The sequence below is a fragment of the Gymnoscopelus braueri genome, assembly GCF_963280865.1.
Source record: "Gymnoscopelus braueri genome assembly, chromosome: 18".
NCBI classification, from domain to species: Eukaryota; Metazoa; Chordata; class Actinopteri; order Myctophiformes; family Myctophidae; genus Gymnoscopelus; species Gymnoscopelus braueri.
Genome location: NC_137618.1, coordinates 45,285,324 through 45,302,823, shown reverse-complemented (window position 1 = coordinate 45,302,823; position 17,500 = coordinate 45,285,324). Strand labels below are relative to the sequence as shown.

General features: G+C 41.2%; 1 protein-coding gene across 1 annotated transcript in view; it reads right to left on the bottom strand.

The window, feature by feature from the left end:
• LOC308073384 (contactin-associated protein-like 5) overlaps window positions 1-17,500 on the bottom strand; it is a gene marked incomplete at both ends in the record, with an annotated part of 116,838 nt that overhangs the window by 72,507 nt on the left and 26,831 nt on the right. Inside the window, 3 exons of the mRNA XM_080412255.1 lie at window positions 9,298-9,319; window positions 13,675-13,868; window positions 17,149-17,259. Of these exons, the coding sequence (XP_080268381.1) occupies window positions 9,298-9,319; window positions 13,675-13,868; window positions 17,149-17,259 (327 nt within the window). The remainder of the gene's footprint in view (window positions 1-9,297; window positions 9,320-13,674; window positions 13,869-17,148; window positions 17,260-17,500) is intronic.

The following is a 17,500-nucleotide window of genomic DNA, read 5'->3' as shown; positions in this document are numbered from 1 at the left end:
CACCGCGCGGTACGGGCGAAGCGTCAATTACGGGCTTCCTCCCCGGAGGAGAGGAGCGCACAGGGCTTGAGGGTTGAGTCATTGTTCACATAAACAGTGCCTCTCTCTAACCCCCACGGCGACTTCATTATTTTTATTCTTGTATCGACTGGGCTTCCTGTTCATTAAAGCTCTTTACTCTCCTCTTCCACCAGCGCTGGGGGAGGTCCCCCGGTGTCACTCACTGCATACGCCATGCATGTGCAATCACACAGAATCATGTGTTTGTTTTTGCTATACCCACATTATGTACTGTTTCTATGTATCCATCTATGTACAGTATCTACAGTTTGTATCCATGTATCCATGCATTTATGCATTTATGTATTTGTATTTATGTATCTATGTATTTATGTATGTAACTATGTATCTATGTATCTATGTATCTATGTAACTATGTATCTACGTATCTACGTAACTATGTATCTATGCATCTATGTATCTATGTATCTATGTATCTATGCATCTATGCATCTATGCATCTATGTAACTATGTATCTATGCATCTATGTATCTACGTATCTACGTAACTATGTATCTATGCATCTATGTAACTATGTATCTATGTATCTATGTATCTATGCATCTATGTATCTACGTATCTACGTAACTATGTATCTATGCATCTATGTATCTACGTATCTACGTAACTATGTATCTATGCATCTATGTAACTATGTATCTATGTATCTATGTATCTATGTATCTACATATCCACGTATCTATGTACAGTATGTATGTATGTATGTATCCATGTATGTGTGTATGCGTGTGTGTGTGTGTGTGTGTGTGTGTGTGTGTGTGTGTGTGTGTGTGTGTGTGTGTGTGTGTGTGTGTGTGTGTGTGTGTGTGTGTGTGTGTATATCTCCCACTATATCTGCAGTCTCCTCTCTCTCTCTCTCTCTCTCTTTCCCTCTCTCCCTCTCTTTCTATACTGTACAGTATATATGTGCGTGCGTGCGTGCGTGCGTGCGTGCGTGCGTGAACACACACACACACACACACACACACACACACACACACACACACACACACACACACACACACACACACACACACACAGTAGATATAGAAGAGGAAGTAATCACTCCATAGGGGCCTCTCCGTGGCGTGTGTGTTCATGAATGGTATGTCCTCCATAGCCGTGAGCGGCCGGCCGGCATGGGTCCCACAGCCAAGTACAGTGCAATGGGTGGTCGTGTGAACACACACGGGTGCTTATGATCTATCTATTTTATTTTATATCTATGGACTCAAAGGCTCATTGACCAGCTCATTAACCAAGGGAGAACATACTGCAGTGAGGCTCTATATTGAGCTGTATGACCTCAAGCACCAGTGAATGAAAAAATGAAAAATAATAAAATCCAATTACCTCGCTGTACTAATCCCAAAGGGCCACTAAATCACAGCTACACACAAAGTCACGTGACCGAAATCAAACTAGCGTTAAGAGCAGACGTCTCCAAAGGCAGTGGTGGAAGGAGTACTCGGATATTTTTACTTGAGTAAAAGTAGGAATACCGCGATATGAAAATACTCTGTTACAAGGAAAAGGCCTGTGTTAAAACATTTTACTTGAGTGAAAGTACAAAAGTATTGGCGTCAAAATATACTTAAAGTACCAAAAGTAAAAGTACCAAAAATGTTTGAGAATAGCAGATCTACAAGCTCGTGAATAGAATAGTACCCCTATTCTGAGACGAATATTAGTCAAAAATAGCCGACCTACAAGCTCACAATGTATGGCGAGCTTGTATATCGGCTATTTCCAGTGACCATACTTGGTGTAGAGGGAAAAAAGGAGAGGGGACTTATTATAGAGCCCTGGCGAAGCGTGCTCCAGTCAACTTCTGTAGGATTTAACCACTTGGAATCTATATTCCGTGGGAACATTAGCCAAAAAAATCAAGCTTGTAAAGAACAAGCTTGTAAATCGGCAATTTTGGGGGGAAAATAGATTTGGTGTAGACAGAAAAAAGCAGTCTAAGTACAGAGACAACTCAGACACAGTGGCCCTCATTTATCAACGCGGTGCAGCCCAAATAATGGGCGTAGGGCGAGATCACCGCACCTTTCGGCATTTATCAATATATCCTGACGTGGGCTTCATCCTACCATACGCTGAGATCTCACGTCTGGTCGAGACCAGTTGTTGACGTTGGCTGCGCCCGTTTATTCCATTCTAGACCTGCGGAGCAGCATTGTCTGACTGTCTGACAGGCATCTGGACACATAATCCACTCCTAAATGTATATCTACACACTAATAATTAATCCCCGTGAAAATATAACATTTTATAAAGTAATTTAAACGAACTGCTTTAACAGTCATTCAGTTGCATTGGCTATTTTAAAATAGCAGATCTGCAAGCTCAAAAACGGGTCGCATCGCCACGCGTTGTGAGCTTGTAGATCTGCTATTTTCAAAATATACGAGCGCTTTTGCGTCGGGACTCGGGAGTCCCGCGGTCGGGACTGCCGACGATCTTTTCATGGACAGTGAGGTGTACAAACTTACAGTAGCTTGTCCTATGTTATGGAGTTATGTCATAGAGAGTTTTGAAGACCACAACAACCTGGCTGGGTTAAGGATATAAACCCGACGCTCCAATCTCTTATTAACGTGGCGGACCGAAACCACTGCCGCCCGTCCGAGTCTCACGGGGAATATCCTACATGACTGCTTGTGCACTGCTCGGTATAATATACAAACGTATTCCATTCATGGCGATGTGATTGGTATCATAATATGTCATTCATGTAGGCTACAAGCCTCCGTGACAAAGATTGTACCGCTACGGTAACGGTACGGATTACAATACATGAAAAACACAGCTGGGCGGGCGTGTGTGTGTGTGTGTGTGTGTGTGTGTGTGTGTGTGTGTGTGTGTGTGTGTGAGAGAGAGAGAGAGAGAGGGGGGGGGGGGGCGTGTGCGTGTGCGTGTGTGGCGAGGCAGGCGGGGGAAACTCTTTCTCATTGGCTTTTGATGTCTTTGGTCGTATTCTGGTCCTTCTTCATGTCGTAAAATCGGGGCGTTTTGAGAATATTTAAGGGCGTGTTATTTAAATGACGCTAGGTTCCAGCCGTGACATTTATCAAGCCTGGGACCAAATGTAGGCTCGGATCAGCTGTGTAGGATTCGTTGATAAATGTGACTTCGACGTTGGTGTACGGCCGAATATATGGAAAAATATACGCCGGTTTATACGCTGCGTTGATAAATGAGGGCCAGTGGCCCTCATTTATCAACGCGGTGCAGCCCAAATAATGGGCGTAGGGCGAGATCACCGCACCTTTCGGCATTTATCAATATATCCTGACGTGGGCTTCATCCTACCATACGCTGAGATCTCACGTCTGGTCGAGACCAGTTGTTGACGTTGGCTGCGCCCGTTTATTCCATTCTAGACCTGCGGAGCAGCATTGTCTGACTGTCTGACAGGCATCTGGACACATAATCCACTCCTAAATGTATATCTACACTAATAAATAATCCCTGTGAAAATATAACATTTGATAAAGTAATTTAAACAAACTGCTTTAACAGTCATTCAGTTGCATTGGCTATTTGAAAATAGCAGATTTGCAAGCTCAAAAACGGGTCGCATCGCGACGCGTTGTGAGCTTGTAGATCTGCTATTTTCAAAATATACGAGCGCTTTTGCGTCGGGACTCGGGACTCCCGCGGTCAGGACTCCCGACGATCTTTTCATGGACAGTGAGGTGTACAAACTTACAGTAGCTTGTCCTATGTTATGTAGTTATGTCATAGAGAGTTTTGAAGACTACAATTCTGGCTGGGTTAACGATATAAACCCGACGCTCCAATCTCTTATTAACGTGGCGGAATCACTGCCGCCCGTCCGAATCTCACGGGGAATATCCTACATGACTGCTTGTGCACTGCTCGGTATGTGTTAAATAAATTAATATACAAACGTATTCCATTCATGGCGATGTGATTGGTATCATAATATGTCATTCATGTAGGCTACAAGCCTACGTGACAAAGATTGTAACGCTATACGGATTACAATACATGAAAAACACAGCTGGGCGGGCGTCTGTGTGTGTGTGTGTGTGTGAGTGAGAGAGAGAGAGAGAGAGAGAGAGGGGGGGCGTGTGCGTGTGCGTGTGCGTGTGTGTGTGTGGCGAGGCAGGCGGGGGAAACTCTTTCTCATTGGCTTTTGATGTCTTTGGTCGTATTCTGGTCCTTCTTCATGTCGTAAAATCGGGGCGTTTTGAGAATATTTAAGGGCGTGTTATTTAAATGACGCTAGGTTTCAGCCGTGACATTTATCAAGCCTGGGACCAAATGTAGGCACGGATCAGCTGTGTAGGATTCGTTGATAAATGTGACTTCGACGTTGGTGTACGGCCGAATATATGGAAAAATATAGGCTGGTTTATACGCTGCGTTGATAAATGAGGGCCAGTATACCAAGTCTAGATGGCTTAAGTGGTTAAGCGGTTTTAAAGACACTATACAGTAGCTTATGAGATTGAGGAAATTAAAGGTGCCAAAACGCATTCCCTTTCTGCCCGTTATTTCTCCCACCGAGTCACGGCAACACCTTGTCAACTTGAGAAGATATGGAAATGCAATTTATTTTAGCACACCATCATCACAGCCCACGCTTTCTATTCTGGCAACCATGCAATTAAGGTGCAGAGAAATCAGCCCGGTAGAGAAAAGATTAAGCAACCACTCAAGGTAACTTTGTATCCTCATTACAAATCCCACATGCATTTTACTGTACGTTATTATGTCTAACAAATTGCAGTGCCCGCTGTGCTACTAACGAGTGCTAGCATGAATGTTGGAACAGTATATAAAAAGGGTGGGGGGAGGGGGAATTCAAATACGCATAGCATAACGTCGCTGTTCAGGAAATGAAAGGAGAAAAAAAAACTGTGTTCCAATGGTTCAATGTAGTTATTATTTAGTCACAAGCTCTGGTTGGTTAAATATTTATAAAACCAACACAGACTGAACCACTTGCACCAAATATTTTCTAAAAGAGCAAAAATAGCAGATCTACAAGCTGTAGTATGATGATGAACAGAGGTGGAAGAAGTAAATATTTTACTTAAGTAAAAGTGGCAATACCACAATATAAACATATACTCTGTTACAAGTAAAAGGCCTGTGTTCAAAATGTTACTTGAGTAAAAGTACCAAAGTATTGGCATCAAAATATACTTAAAGTACCCAAAGTAAAAGTACTAGAATGTTTGAAAATAGCAGATCTACAAGCTCACAACGCGTCGCGATGTGACGCATTGTGAGCTTGCAGATCAGCTATTTTCAAATAGCCTAGGTATTAAATAGGACTAAAGTGGTGTGTGTTTTATAATATAATAATGTATATCTGCAAAGTAACTAAAGTTTTCAAATAATTGCAGTGGAGTAAAAGTAAAATATTTGCCTCTGAGATGTAGTGGTAGTAAAAGTAGAAGTAAAAGTATTGAGAATTGGAAATACTCCAGCAAAGTCAAAACACCTCAAAATTGTGCTTAAGTACAGTACTTGAGTAAATGTACTTAGTTACTTTACACCACTGATGATGAAGCGGGGTATTAAATTACTGAAAGCAACATAAGCAATTGTAAAGTGGAGATACAAGGTTTCTGCCCGACAACAACGCTTACAAACAAAAATTTGTCTTTCTTCACACACAAGACTCGTTCTGCAACGAGGATAGCAATCAGCAGCCCTAGACCCTCTGCCAGGAAGTGTTTTAACTTGCTCATTGAGCCTTGCCTAGGAGCTAATAGCCAATTTGTTTTACTCCAGCGTGGATTGAAGATTGCACACAGCAAAATAGAGGGGAAAATCACTTTCAGAAAGGCACTAAGACATAAGACCTCGACATATTCACCGAGAGACTAAGCTACCTTAAAAGCCTCGGGGCAAAAAAAAGTCTTCCCTCTAACTCCAGTCTTTCCCCAAACTTTTTTCAGCTCAAGAAAGACCCGAAAGAGAAATTTGGTGTTTCCTCCCCGGGACCCAAACTTTACAAAGAAATACATTGTGAATTAACTACTTGAGCCCTGAAAATAACTCTGCAACACAAGGCAATAATTGTGTGCAACACAATATATCAAAGCAAATTGTGAGCATAGATCTATACTATTTTCCAATTTCAGTTTTTATTTATGTGTTTTGTTTGTTATTATTTTGTTTTTGTTTGGTTTTGTTGTTGCTGGGGTTTTTTTTTTTGGGGGGGGGGGTTCAGAAATTATTTAGAAAAATGTTTCTTCAGATTTGTTTCCTTTTTATCTTTTGAAATAATAATAATGACAAGGAAAGGAATGGATATTTACTCACGACCCATAGAAATGGGTCTGAGACCCCAACAATGGGTTCCGACCCACTATTTGGGAAACGGCCGCTCTGCTCTCAAACCAATATAATCTCTGAACGCCTCCGCGTCTCTTATCAAACGGAACAAAACACATCCAGATGTAGGCCAGGGTTCAGGTCACTCTGCGCTTCACGCAATATATTGCTCAAACAAAGTCCAGATTTCATCAGCTCAAAGCTCAGCCCCTCAGCCCACAGACGCACCAGTCATTTTCTCATCTCCCCTTTTTTCCTTGGCGTTTCGCTAATTAGGTTATTAACAGCTTGTAGTCGCTGGCGCTGTTCATGTTGTTTCACACCTCTTGTGCAATCCCCATCGTGCCCTTACGCTTCTTAGACTAGTTAGTCAGACTCCCACAGACAAAAGAAGAAGGAGGATTTGCACGGAAAGATAATTATGTTATCCAGTAATATAAGACCTTAGGTGTGAATCTGAGGGGGGGGGGATACCACGAAAGTGGAGGAGAGAGTGAGAGAAAACTAAGTGGGAAAGGTGAAACAAGGTGTTATCAGAAAGCGAGTAGATGTACTAAATGTAGGGGTGCAACAGTAAATCGAACTGATCAGCTTAATCGATTACAGGAAATAATCAATAATTGATCATTTAATTACAAAAAAATATTTTAATAATCAATCCCTATTTTGGGCATGTCATTATGGGCAAAAGCTAAAAGAAAAAACACTAATAGCCTATGGCAAATTGTACTCATTTTTGCACGAACATTGTGTTACAAAGTATACAATAACGTGTTGTGTGTGGTTAATCAATTTGTTGATATAACTGATTACTTGATTAGGAGGAAAAGTAATCAATAGATCGATAGATTGATAGATTGATCGATCGATTGATCCCACAGGGGAAATTCAGTCACCAGAGGAAGCACAGCAGTTCAGATACAGTTACAGAGTAAAGTATTGTGAGATACAGAAGGGTATAAACATCTCTCTCTCTCTCTCTCTCTCTCTCTCTCTCTCTCTCTCTCAACAACAGCACCATCGATAATGAACAATAGTATTATGAAAGTATACACGCTGGCCTCTAAAATAGCTTGCACTGAGCACAAAAAATTATAAGAATACAGGAACAATAACCATTTGTGTCCTTGCAGTATTGTACTGGTATACAATAATGGCTACGAATAGAATAATAGAATAGAAAGAAAATAATCCACTCTGTGCTCTAGTGTTGGTGTGTATTAATATGAAAGAATGTGTCTGTATGTATAAGTGCTTGTGATTTGCTTGCACCTCTTGCAGCCATGGCTGTGCATAACATCGATGAATACATCTCAACACAGTCTGACTTTGTGTGTGTTTTTGTCTTGAGGGTTGAAAGGGTTTTTTTCAGGGAGAGAGCTTGCAGCAGTCCTTTTGCAGCTTGTTCTCTCATTAGCCCCTCAGACCAGGTACAGGCAAGCAGAGCCTCTTACCTTTGAACTGCACTTGTTAAAATGCCAGACGGACGTCAATTAATATCTCCCAAAAGGCAGAGGTTAAAGGCGCGGTTAGCCACCTTTGGAGTGAGTTTTCATTAGGCTCTGTGTCTCTAATTAGCTGCCACTCATCAGTACGCACGCCGTCTTTATATCCCAGTCCGTAAAGAGATATCTGCTGGGTCACGTAGCATCACAGGCAGGGGAGTCTGACGGACCATGTCTCAGACTGTGTGAGTATGTGTGGTGGACGAAGCCACTCAGTAACTTTCCTGCTCTATACCCCGGATTTGAACCCGGCCGGATCTCCTGCGCAAATGCTGAAATCTTCACCACTGAGCTAATAGAGCCTGCCTGCTTACTCAAGGGGACGAATAGATTGTTTACCTTCAGGTCAGAATTCGTGTCAAACCAGAAGCAGGATCGTGCCAAAGGTCGTGTCTAACCTAGACTGCACGTCTCAGTAGAAGAGTAGGAGGACCAAATACAACCACCCCAATTGAATAAGTTATATTGTGTTAATATTCTCTACCATACAGATTGAAAAAAATAACATTGTATACATTTATTTACAGATTTAAATGAAAGTACTGTAGCAGTACTACAATATTAAAATAATGTGTTACAAGTAAAATGTTTGAAAAACGGACATACTCCAGTATACTAAAAGTACCTTGCGTAAATGTACTGTTACGCTCCACCACTGTCTTTAAGTGACTGTGTGTGGGCAACTGTTTGTGAGATTATGTCTGCTTAAAAAATGTCAACAAAACCGGACCTTTCACATTCCCTGGTTTTCAATTTTCCGAGGACTTGAGCCTGACAACAGGTTCTTATGATGGCTAGACATTCTGATGTGTCACGTTTTAAGCGGTCGCAGCCGCTTCTCCGTCTGACTTTGTCTGTCTGTCTGTCTGTCTGTCTGTCTGTCTGTCTGTCGGTCTGTCTGTTTGTTTGTATGAGTACAGAAATAACAGCTGCAACTTATTGCCATACAAAGCTGCAACTAATTACACTAATTTAAGAGAGAAGGATAGAGAGGCAGCAGCAACCTGCCTGATCTTTAATTAGCAGTATTTGCAACACCTGGGTGTGCTGTGCAGCGTCACTCACTTCAACCCTGCCTGGGTGTGACATTTGTCAGTTGAAAAAATATTTCCTGTGAATGACGGAGAAGCCTCTAGGCTATTTTAAGTACTTATTAAATTCCTTGTCAAGGAATTGCAAAGTCCCCCCCCCCCCTTCTCTCTCTCTTTCTCTCTCTCTGCGTGTCTCTCTCTCTGTTTATCTTGCTCTCTCGCTCTCTCACCTGCTCTCACACCTTCGCTCTCTCTCTCGCTCATGAACTGTACACAAAGGGTTAAGAGCCCCCCGGCCATGTTCAGGGCAACCTAGAGTTTACCTTGAATACAAACACGCCTCTCCACCAAGGCTGCAATACTGTACAGACAGTACTTTCATCTCCTTCTCCCATCCTCTGGGAATCGGGGAGAAGCAGATAACGTAATTAAAGGGAATCAATGTGACTACAAAAACAAACTAATCAAATACTCGTTGGACCGCTCAAAACAATTCTCGAAGAGAAAACAGGCTTGTGATTATTTATACACACACAAACAATGCACATATTTAAATAATTTCTGATATACTGTGTATCCTACTGATGTACTGGGTTTATATCAATGTATAGTTATTGACGTCATTGGTATCTAGGTTTAGTCACTCCCAAGGTTATTGTCATTCACCGTCCATCGCTGTGGCCCAAGGTTTTTGCCAGATGCAAAGTGTTTCGTTCAGGACACACGCGTCTGATTTTGTCTTTCGTTATCACAGTCCATCGTACTGTAAATAATGCATTGTCAAAGATCTGTGGAGGAGGGTAAATAATTCAAAAGAGTGGCGGACATGCTGTTCAACCTCACATCTCCATGTACTTTTAATTTGTTTTAACGGTTAAAACAAATTCAATGGGTTAAAATTTAACCCATTGAATCCGGGAACACATCTCGGTCATTTTTTGATTTCTTTGGGCTATTCAAAAATAGCAGATATACAAGCTCGCCGCGCTATGAGCTTGTAGATCTGCTATTTTTGAAAAATCGTGAAAAGTTGTGCAAATCTTTGAAATATAATATATGTTGAAAGTGAACATTTGCAACTCAAATCTTTGCTTTTGGGCGACCCTGGAACAAAATATTTTACAAATGTTCGCTTTAAAAAAATCATGATTTTTCTAAAATAGCAGATCTACATGCTCTATGCTATGAGCTTGTAGATGTGCTATTTTTCAATAGCCAAATAAATCTAAAAATGACACATATGCGCTCCCGGATTCAATGGGTTAAACGCTGAAGGAAACAGAGCTACGCAAGTCGCAACACACCAAAACATCTCCGCTGAATAATATGAGGATTAAGCCAGCAACACTGCCTTGTACCAATTTTCACCTCTAATGCTTCTGCATTAGAGATTGTTGTTGTTTTTCCACTTATTTAATCCATTTAGACCGGGTACGCAGCTGTGTGTCATTGTATTTTTACATTTTTATATTTTTTCATATTTTTCATATTTTTCATATTTTTTATATTTTTATGTTTTAAAAAAAACTATTAGGATTTAGAAAACTTTTTTAGAATGGGCCTCAGGTCTTAATGGGTTAAACATTCCAATAACAATATAGGTAGATTGTAACTGGGTGGTGATAAAGATTGAATGGCACGTGACAAAACAGTGTGTGCTATGTTTTGAGACATTGACCCAGTCATGCGCACGCTGTGTGAAATAACCACGCTGTTACACGCTGTACGATAGGGTTGTACTTTAGAATAGACCACCGAAGTCTGACGTCATTTACACATCCTTTGTTTGTCTACCTGGTTCGCAGTTTTCCACCCCCGTTCTGAATCCCATAGACGTATTTAATATCGCGTCAAATAAGAACTGTGTTCCAAAAATAAACAAATGACCCCGGCGGTTTGACTCTTATGGATATGAAGCATCAACTGACGGTGAGAAAACGCTAATGTTACTTCCGCCAAATTAGTTACATTTTCGCCAGAAACAGACTGTATCAAATATAAGTGACTGACTATCATAAACGATACAGAACCTCCTCCCTGACAATATCGCCGGGACAGTTTGTTTATTTTTGGACCACAATTCTTATATGAGACGATTCTAAGATGACCCAATGTTATTCTTCATAGAGAAATTACTTCCGCAAACCTGGGGATGAACGAATGACGTCAGGACTTCGGTGGTCTATGACGTGTCATTGCTCTCAATAGGAAACCGTACTGTAGTAATGTCCAAAACGTTCTTTTCAGGAAATGGAAAACAATAACCCGTATTTCAATGGATATTGATATCATTTAGTCACAAGCTCTTGTTAATGCTTTACATTGGCTAACTATGTATTAAGCCCACAGACAGACGCAACCACTTCCAATTAACCCATTAAGACCTGAAGCCGATTCTACAAATGCCCTCTAAATCCCAACAGTATTCTGAGAAATTTATGTTTCTATATCAGTGGTTCTCAAACTTGTTTTTGTGTCAAGGACCCCCAAAATGATATGTATTTGGCCGCGGACCCCCATCTCAAAATATATTGTTCCAGGGACCCCCAGGAGCAAAGATTTGAGTTGAAAATGTTCGCTTTAAAAGAATATATATATTCAAAGATTTGCACACATTTTCAGGATTTAAAAAAAATAGCAGATGTACAAGCTGCTATTTTTGAATAGCCAAAGTGTAAAATAATGCTTTTTAGCTCAAAACAAAAAATGACACAGATGCGTTCCAGGTCTTAATGGGTAAAAATCTCCACACTCTCGAGTCTATTTTTGCTACTTTTGAGCGACTCTCTTAAGGCATATGAAGACACCTAAAAACATCTTCAGAATTACATCAGCACATCAGCAGGCCAGACTACGAGGGAGACTAAAATATATAGATATTCCATAGTACAATGCGTTGGTGGCTTGAAAATCAATTATGTTCGGGCAAGCGACACCGTCAATTATAAATTAAGGTTAACGTGATCATTTCCACGGAGTGCTATCTCTAAAAAACAGATTGGTCATTTGATCAAATCTCACACCATGCATGTAAAGAACATGAATGTAACCCAAAGTTCTAACACATCTTATACAACCTACTGTAGTGGTAGGTGTTTTAACACACAATATACATTTAGCTAATAAGTGGTGGTGGCATATACAGTAACCAGTGTAAATTCCTATAATTTCCTAAAGCAATTATCAGATGACATGTACTGTACCTAATATAATAATAATATGTATACTTAAAATGTCCTTTAACTCTTTAAGACCAGGAACGCATCTGTGTGTCATTTATTGTCTCCGCCGGAGGCAGAGAGTATGTTTTCGCTTCGTCCCGCTGTGTGTCCCCCCCCCAGCCAAGCTAACATTGGTCAAGCTCCACGTGACACGTGACAATATGTTGACACCAATGCTTTTGATTGGCTAGAGGGACGCATGACGAAATAAAATCCTATAAATAGGTGTGTCACTTCAAAAAGCCATTTATGTTCTTTGAAGTGAGGTAAGACAGGATCAATCAGTCTTGATTGGAACTGTACCTTCCAGTACAAATCACCCGTCCGTGCGTGTGTGTGTCCCTCTGAGAACACCTAACATTGGTCAGTTTCACGTGACATCACAATATGTAATATAAATATATAGCTTAGACAGGAGAGGCTGAGATCACACAATGAAACTAACTCCCATTACGCAAACTGAAGAAGCAGCAAATCATCATCTGAAACCTGATGAAGAAGCAAAGGCGCAGAAGGCCAAAGCTAAGAAACAGAGAGAAAGAACACTAAATAGAGACAAAGAATCCCTAAATGACAAAAAACGAAGACAATAAATATTTCTTTAACATTCACCTTTTAACAAAGAACTTTTTGTTTAACTAAAAGATATATCTTTTACCCTACTGTATCTCATTAGATACAGTAGATACATGTTCTATTTTAAGTAAGAATTAGAACATTCCTAGAGAATTTCATTTGATTAAAATAGCACGGGTCTGCTGGCGGAGACTTGTGCTCCGAGGAGCACATTTTCTAGTTTATTTATTTGGCTATTCAAAAATAGCAGATATACAAGCTCATAGCGTGGCACCGAGTGGCACCGAGTGCCACGCTTGTAGATCTGCTATTTTTTTTAAATCATGAAAAGTTGTGCAAATATTTAAAAAAAAATCTTTCATTTTTGTAGGACATTTGTAACTCAAATCTTTGCTTCTGGGGGTTCCTGGAACTAAATATTTTATATAATCCAAGATTTTGCCACAAATTTTCACGATTTGTCAAAAACAGCAGATCTACAAGCTCATAGTGCGGCACTCCGTGCTATGAGCTTGCAGATCTGCTATTTTTGAATAGCCAAAGAAATCTAAAAATCACACCCAGTGTGAAGTGAGCGGTGTTATTTAGCAACAACAGTGATGGAAGCTCACTTCAAAAAAAGTTTTGAAGTGCGTGGTGCTATTTATAGGTTATTAATTTCATCATGCGTCTCGCTAGCCAATCACAGTACTGAGCAAAGGGTGTGAATAGAGTCAGCCAATCACAGTACAGCGAAAGACACATTTTCACGACGGTCCCAAACCCACTTATAGGAGCGCCTACACCGCTCAAAAATGACACACAGATGCGTTCCCGGTCTTAACGGGTTAAATAATCTATCAAATAAAATAAATCATAGAACCAACCATCTTGACTTGTATGGCAAAGAGAGAAAAAAGCATCAAAACAAGGCAATCATCCATGTTGTTGAGAGAGAGAGAGAGAGAGAGACTCACCCCTACTCCGTCCTCCTGCCGGTGTTGTTTCCAGGCCCGGCCCGTATCGCTGTGGAGCAGCAGGAAGCTGCTGACCCAGTCGGAGCTGTCGTAGCGCCCCTGTGTGGCCACGGCCGTCACCTCCACCCTGTCCCCGAGGTCCAGCTGCAGCCAGGGCTGTGTGTCTGTGACCAGGGGAGACCAGCCGCCCGCTCCTTGAGAGGAGAGAGAGAGAGAGAGGAGAGCGAGAGAGGGAGAGAGAGACAGACAGAGATACAGAGAGAGCGAGAGAGAGAGAGAAAGAGAAACAGATAAGAGAGAAAAGGGATCCTTTTTAGCATTCAGTCGATGAACGGTGTATTGTTGTGGTTTATGCACACAGCCTTGCACTAGCTCTGCTGCCGGGGGGGGGGGGGGGGGCTCGCTTTGCAGGGAAGATGCTGAACTCACTGCATTGACGCCTGCGCTGGGAATAGTCTGTGATATTCTGCTCTTGTTTGTATATAGAGAGAAAAGTGCACTGAGGCTGAGGTGAAGGAGAAGTATGTGCACGCGTGTGTGTGTGTGCGTGTGCGTGTGTGTGTGTGTGGTGGGGGGGAGGGGGAGAGAGAGGGGGTGGGGAGTTGGGGTATTGTTGTTTGTGGAATGTCTAACCACCCTTTGGTAAAAACATGTTGTCAGGTATGTGAAGAACACCCCCCCCCCCCAAAAAAAAACAACCAAGAGCAACAAAACAACACAGTCTGTCAGTGTGGCTATATTTCATATGCTAAATGCACAACAACAGGCGAGGGGTGCACCGCGCGCTATGCATGTAAAACACTAATATAAGCATGTGATGTGACGGCACTGTGTAAAACTAGTTGTACACAACATTCATAAACACACACGTTTGTATTAGCCTGCTATACGTGTGAGGACAACATTTTGGAAAGATACTTTTATGAATGCGATTTTTGGGGATTTTTTTTGCCACCCTATAAGCCTATAAAGCCAGAACTATAGCCGATCTACAGTGAGCTTGTAGATCGTCTATTTTCGGTGCATGTCACCGGCACGCAACTCAAGTCAGGCATAACTCCAACCGTAAAGGTCCTTACACACCGGGGCGAATTCTTCATGCGAATAAATACGTTTTTTTTTTAAACCTTATAAAGTCAATGCAAGCGTCCACATCAGTTTCGCGAAGCGAAAAAGCGTCTTTTAATTATTCGGAACGAGTCCAAATTTTGCGTATATTCGCATATTCGCCGGTGTGTAACCGCCTTAATACCTAAACCTGACCTCAAAATGCAGAATCCTATAACCTTCCTTGAACCTATAATCTTTTCCTAATTGTCAGCCTATCTATAAAAATGTATTCACCGGTTTCCTAGGCTGTGTGTTTTCCACTTCCTGTCGATTTCATTGGATATCATTGGTCATCTGACCAGTTTCATTGGATCTCATTGGATCAAATCGACAGGAAGTGGAAAACACACAGCTTAGGAAACAGGTGAATATATTTTTTTATAAAACCACCATTTCATTTGTGAGGACCGCAGGAAAATGATCGTCATCACAATGTCTATTTCCCAGATTCCACTACACTTGAGGGGACATTTGACTTGTTCCAGTTGCCATCTTTATTTCTATGACGACAGTTGTAAATAAGGAAGCGTGGTGTCAATAATATGATAAAGCCTCCCTAGTGTAATATTGCGATTATACAACAGTTACCATCAAATTAAAACATGTCAAAATGTATTCATATTGCAGGACAATTCTCTCTCAAAATAAAAAGCTCTCTGCAAGTTATCTCTATCCTGGGGTCCGTCGGACTGAAAGACAGACCCTGTTTACTCAGCCACTGTGAGCCTCGTTAGACGACGTTTGCCAGACTGGACACATAGAGAAACAAAACCTAACTCTTAGCTCAATCTCATTGTCTCTACAGACTGACGTTACTACGCGTCAAACAGTGGTGTAAAGTAACTAAGTACATGTACTCAAGTACTGTACTTAAGTACGATTTTGAGGCACTTTGACTTTGAAGTATTTAAAAATTGTCTATACTTTTACTTCTACTCCACTACATCTCAAAGGCAAATATCGTACTTTTACTTCACTACAATTATCTGAACACTTTAGTTACTAGTTACTTTGCAGATATAAATTATTACATTGTAAAACATACATTAACCATTTTAGCCCTATTTTATACCTAGGCTATTTGAAAATAGCCGATCTACAAGCTCACAACGCGTCGCGATACGACACGTTGTGAGCTTGTAGATCGGCTATTTTCAACCATTTTAGTACTTTTGGTACTTTAATTACATTTTGATACCAATACTTTTGTACTTTTACTCAAGTACATTTGGAATTCCTGACTTTTACTTGTAACAGAGTGCTTCTACATTGCAGTATTGATACTTTTACTTAAGTAAAACAGTCGAGTACTTTTTCCACCTATGGCGTCAAACTAGTCAGACGAAAGTGGGCGGAGTTAACCCCGAATCTTAACTCTGACGCCACTAAGCCCGTTACCTATAGTAATACAGGTACGCGCGTGTGTGTATGCACGCCGCTACCACCCAGCTATCAAGCAGAAGAAACAGGTCAGCTCCGGCAGAAAGGTTCATTACTCAGTTAGCTGTGGACCGCATGGGGGAAACTACACCGTGGGAGCAAGATGAGTGCAGAATATCAAACCTTAGAGTCTCCGTCACGGAGGAGACATCGTTTTACCCCCCCTTCCCCCCCTCCCCTCCAGGGAGAGGGATCGTGCTGTTTGCTACATGCGTTATATAGTGGAGGTTCGGCCACGGCTAAAAATAACCTGAGGTCATTCCGGACTGTTTTCTTCATCTCCGCTCCTCTCATGTTAGACTAATGTTTACCCCCCCCCCCCCCCACCCCCCCATCATCTTTTCGTCTTCAGGCATGTGTGACTATTAGGGATGGGCGATGTGACTTCAAATCAATATCACCATTATTTAAAACTTTTGCCTCGAGTGAAAATAGGAGATCTTCAAGTTTGCATCCCAAGCTCAAAAACGTGTCGCATCCCGAGGTGTTGTGAGCTTGTAGAGCGGCTATTTTCACACGCCACCATTGTACAACTATTTTTTACTGCAGGGCTTAAGTGGTTAATCAGACTAATCAATTTAGTTGATTATGAAAAATCGGTTAGAAGTTTCTTTGTCAATTCATTGATATATGAATTAAAAAAATAGTTATACTGTACCTGCATCTCAGTTAGTCTGCATGAGCCAGATTAAGTCAGTTAAGGTGCTCATTCTAAATGTCCGTTTCTAAATACCTTCGGTTAATTGCCCTGCCCTAATGTCGATACAGTAATAGCCTACTGTATATACACACCATGGGCATTAGCATTGTGCTTCTACATGTTTGGGCGTAATATGTTTACGCTTTTAAGTAACAATCTCATCACGGAGGAATCTTGTTTGATCTTTTAACACTGCGCTATATTGTGCAAATATTACTACTTACCATCTCTCCTGTTGAGTTTGGCGTAATAAGGAGCATTACGGACTGACGATTGAGAGGAGCTCTGGAAGGAGGCTTGGGGCAGCGCAGGTACAAGAGGACCGTTGCAGTTATCTGTTAGAAAAAAAGAAGGAAAAAAAAGTATTCAGAGTGCAGAACGATGCGAGAGCATGAGTGACTCCATCAAACATCGATTTTCCTTTTCATAAAACCACACACAATACAGGCTCCTGGATCAAAACGTGGTAGATATATATATATATATATATATATATATATATATATATATATATATATATATCCGTGGCATTTGAGCCACGGACCACCATTTGATGAGATTTAGCCTCTCAGACCC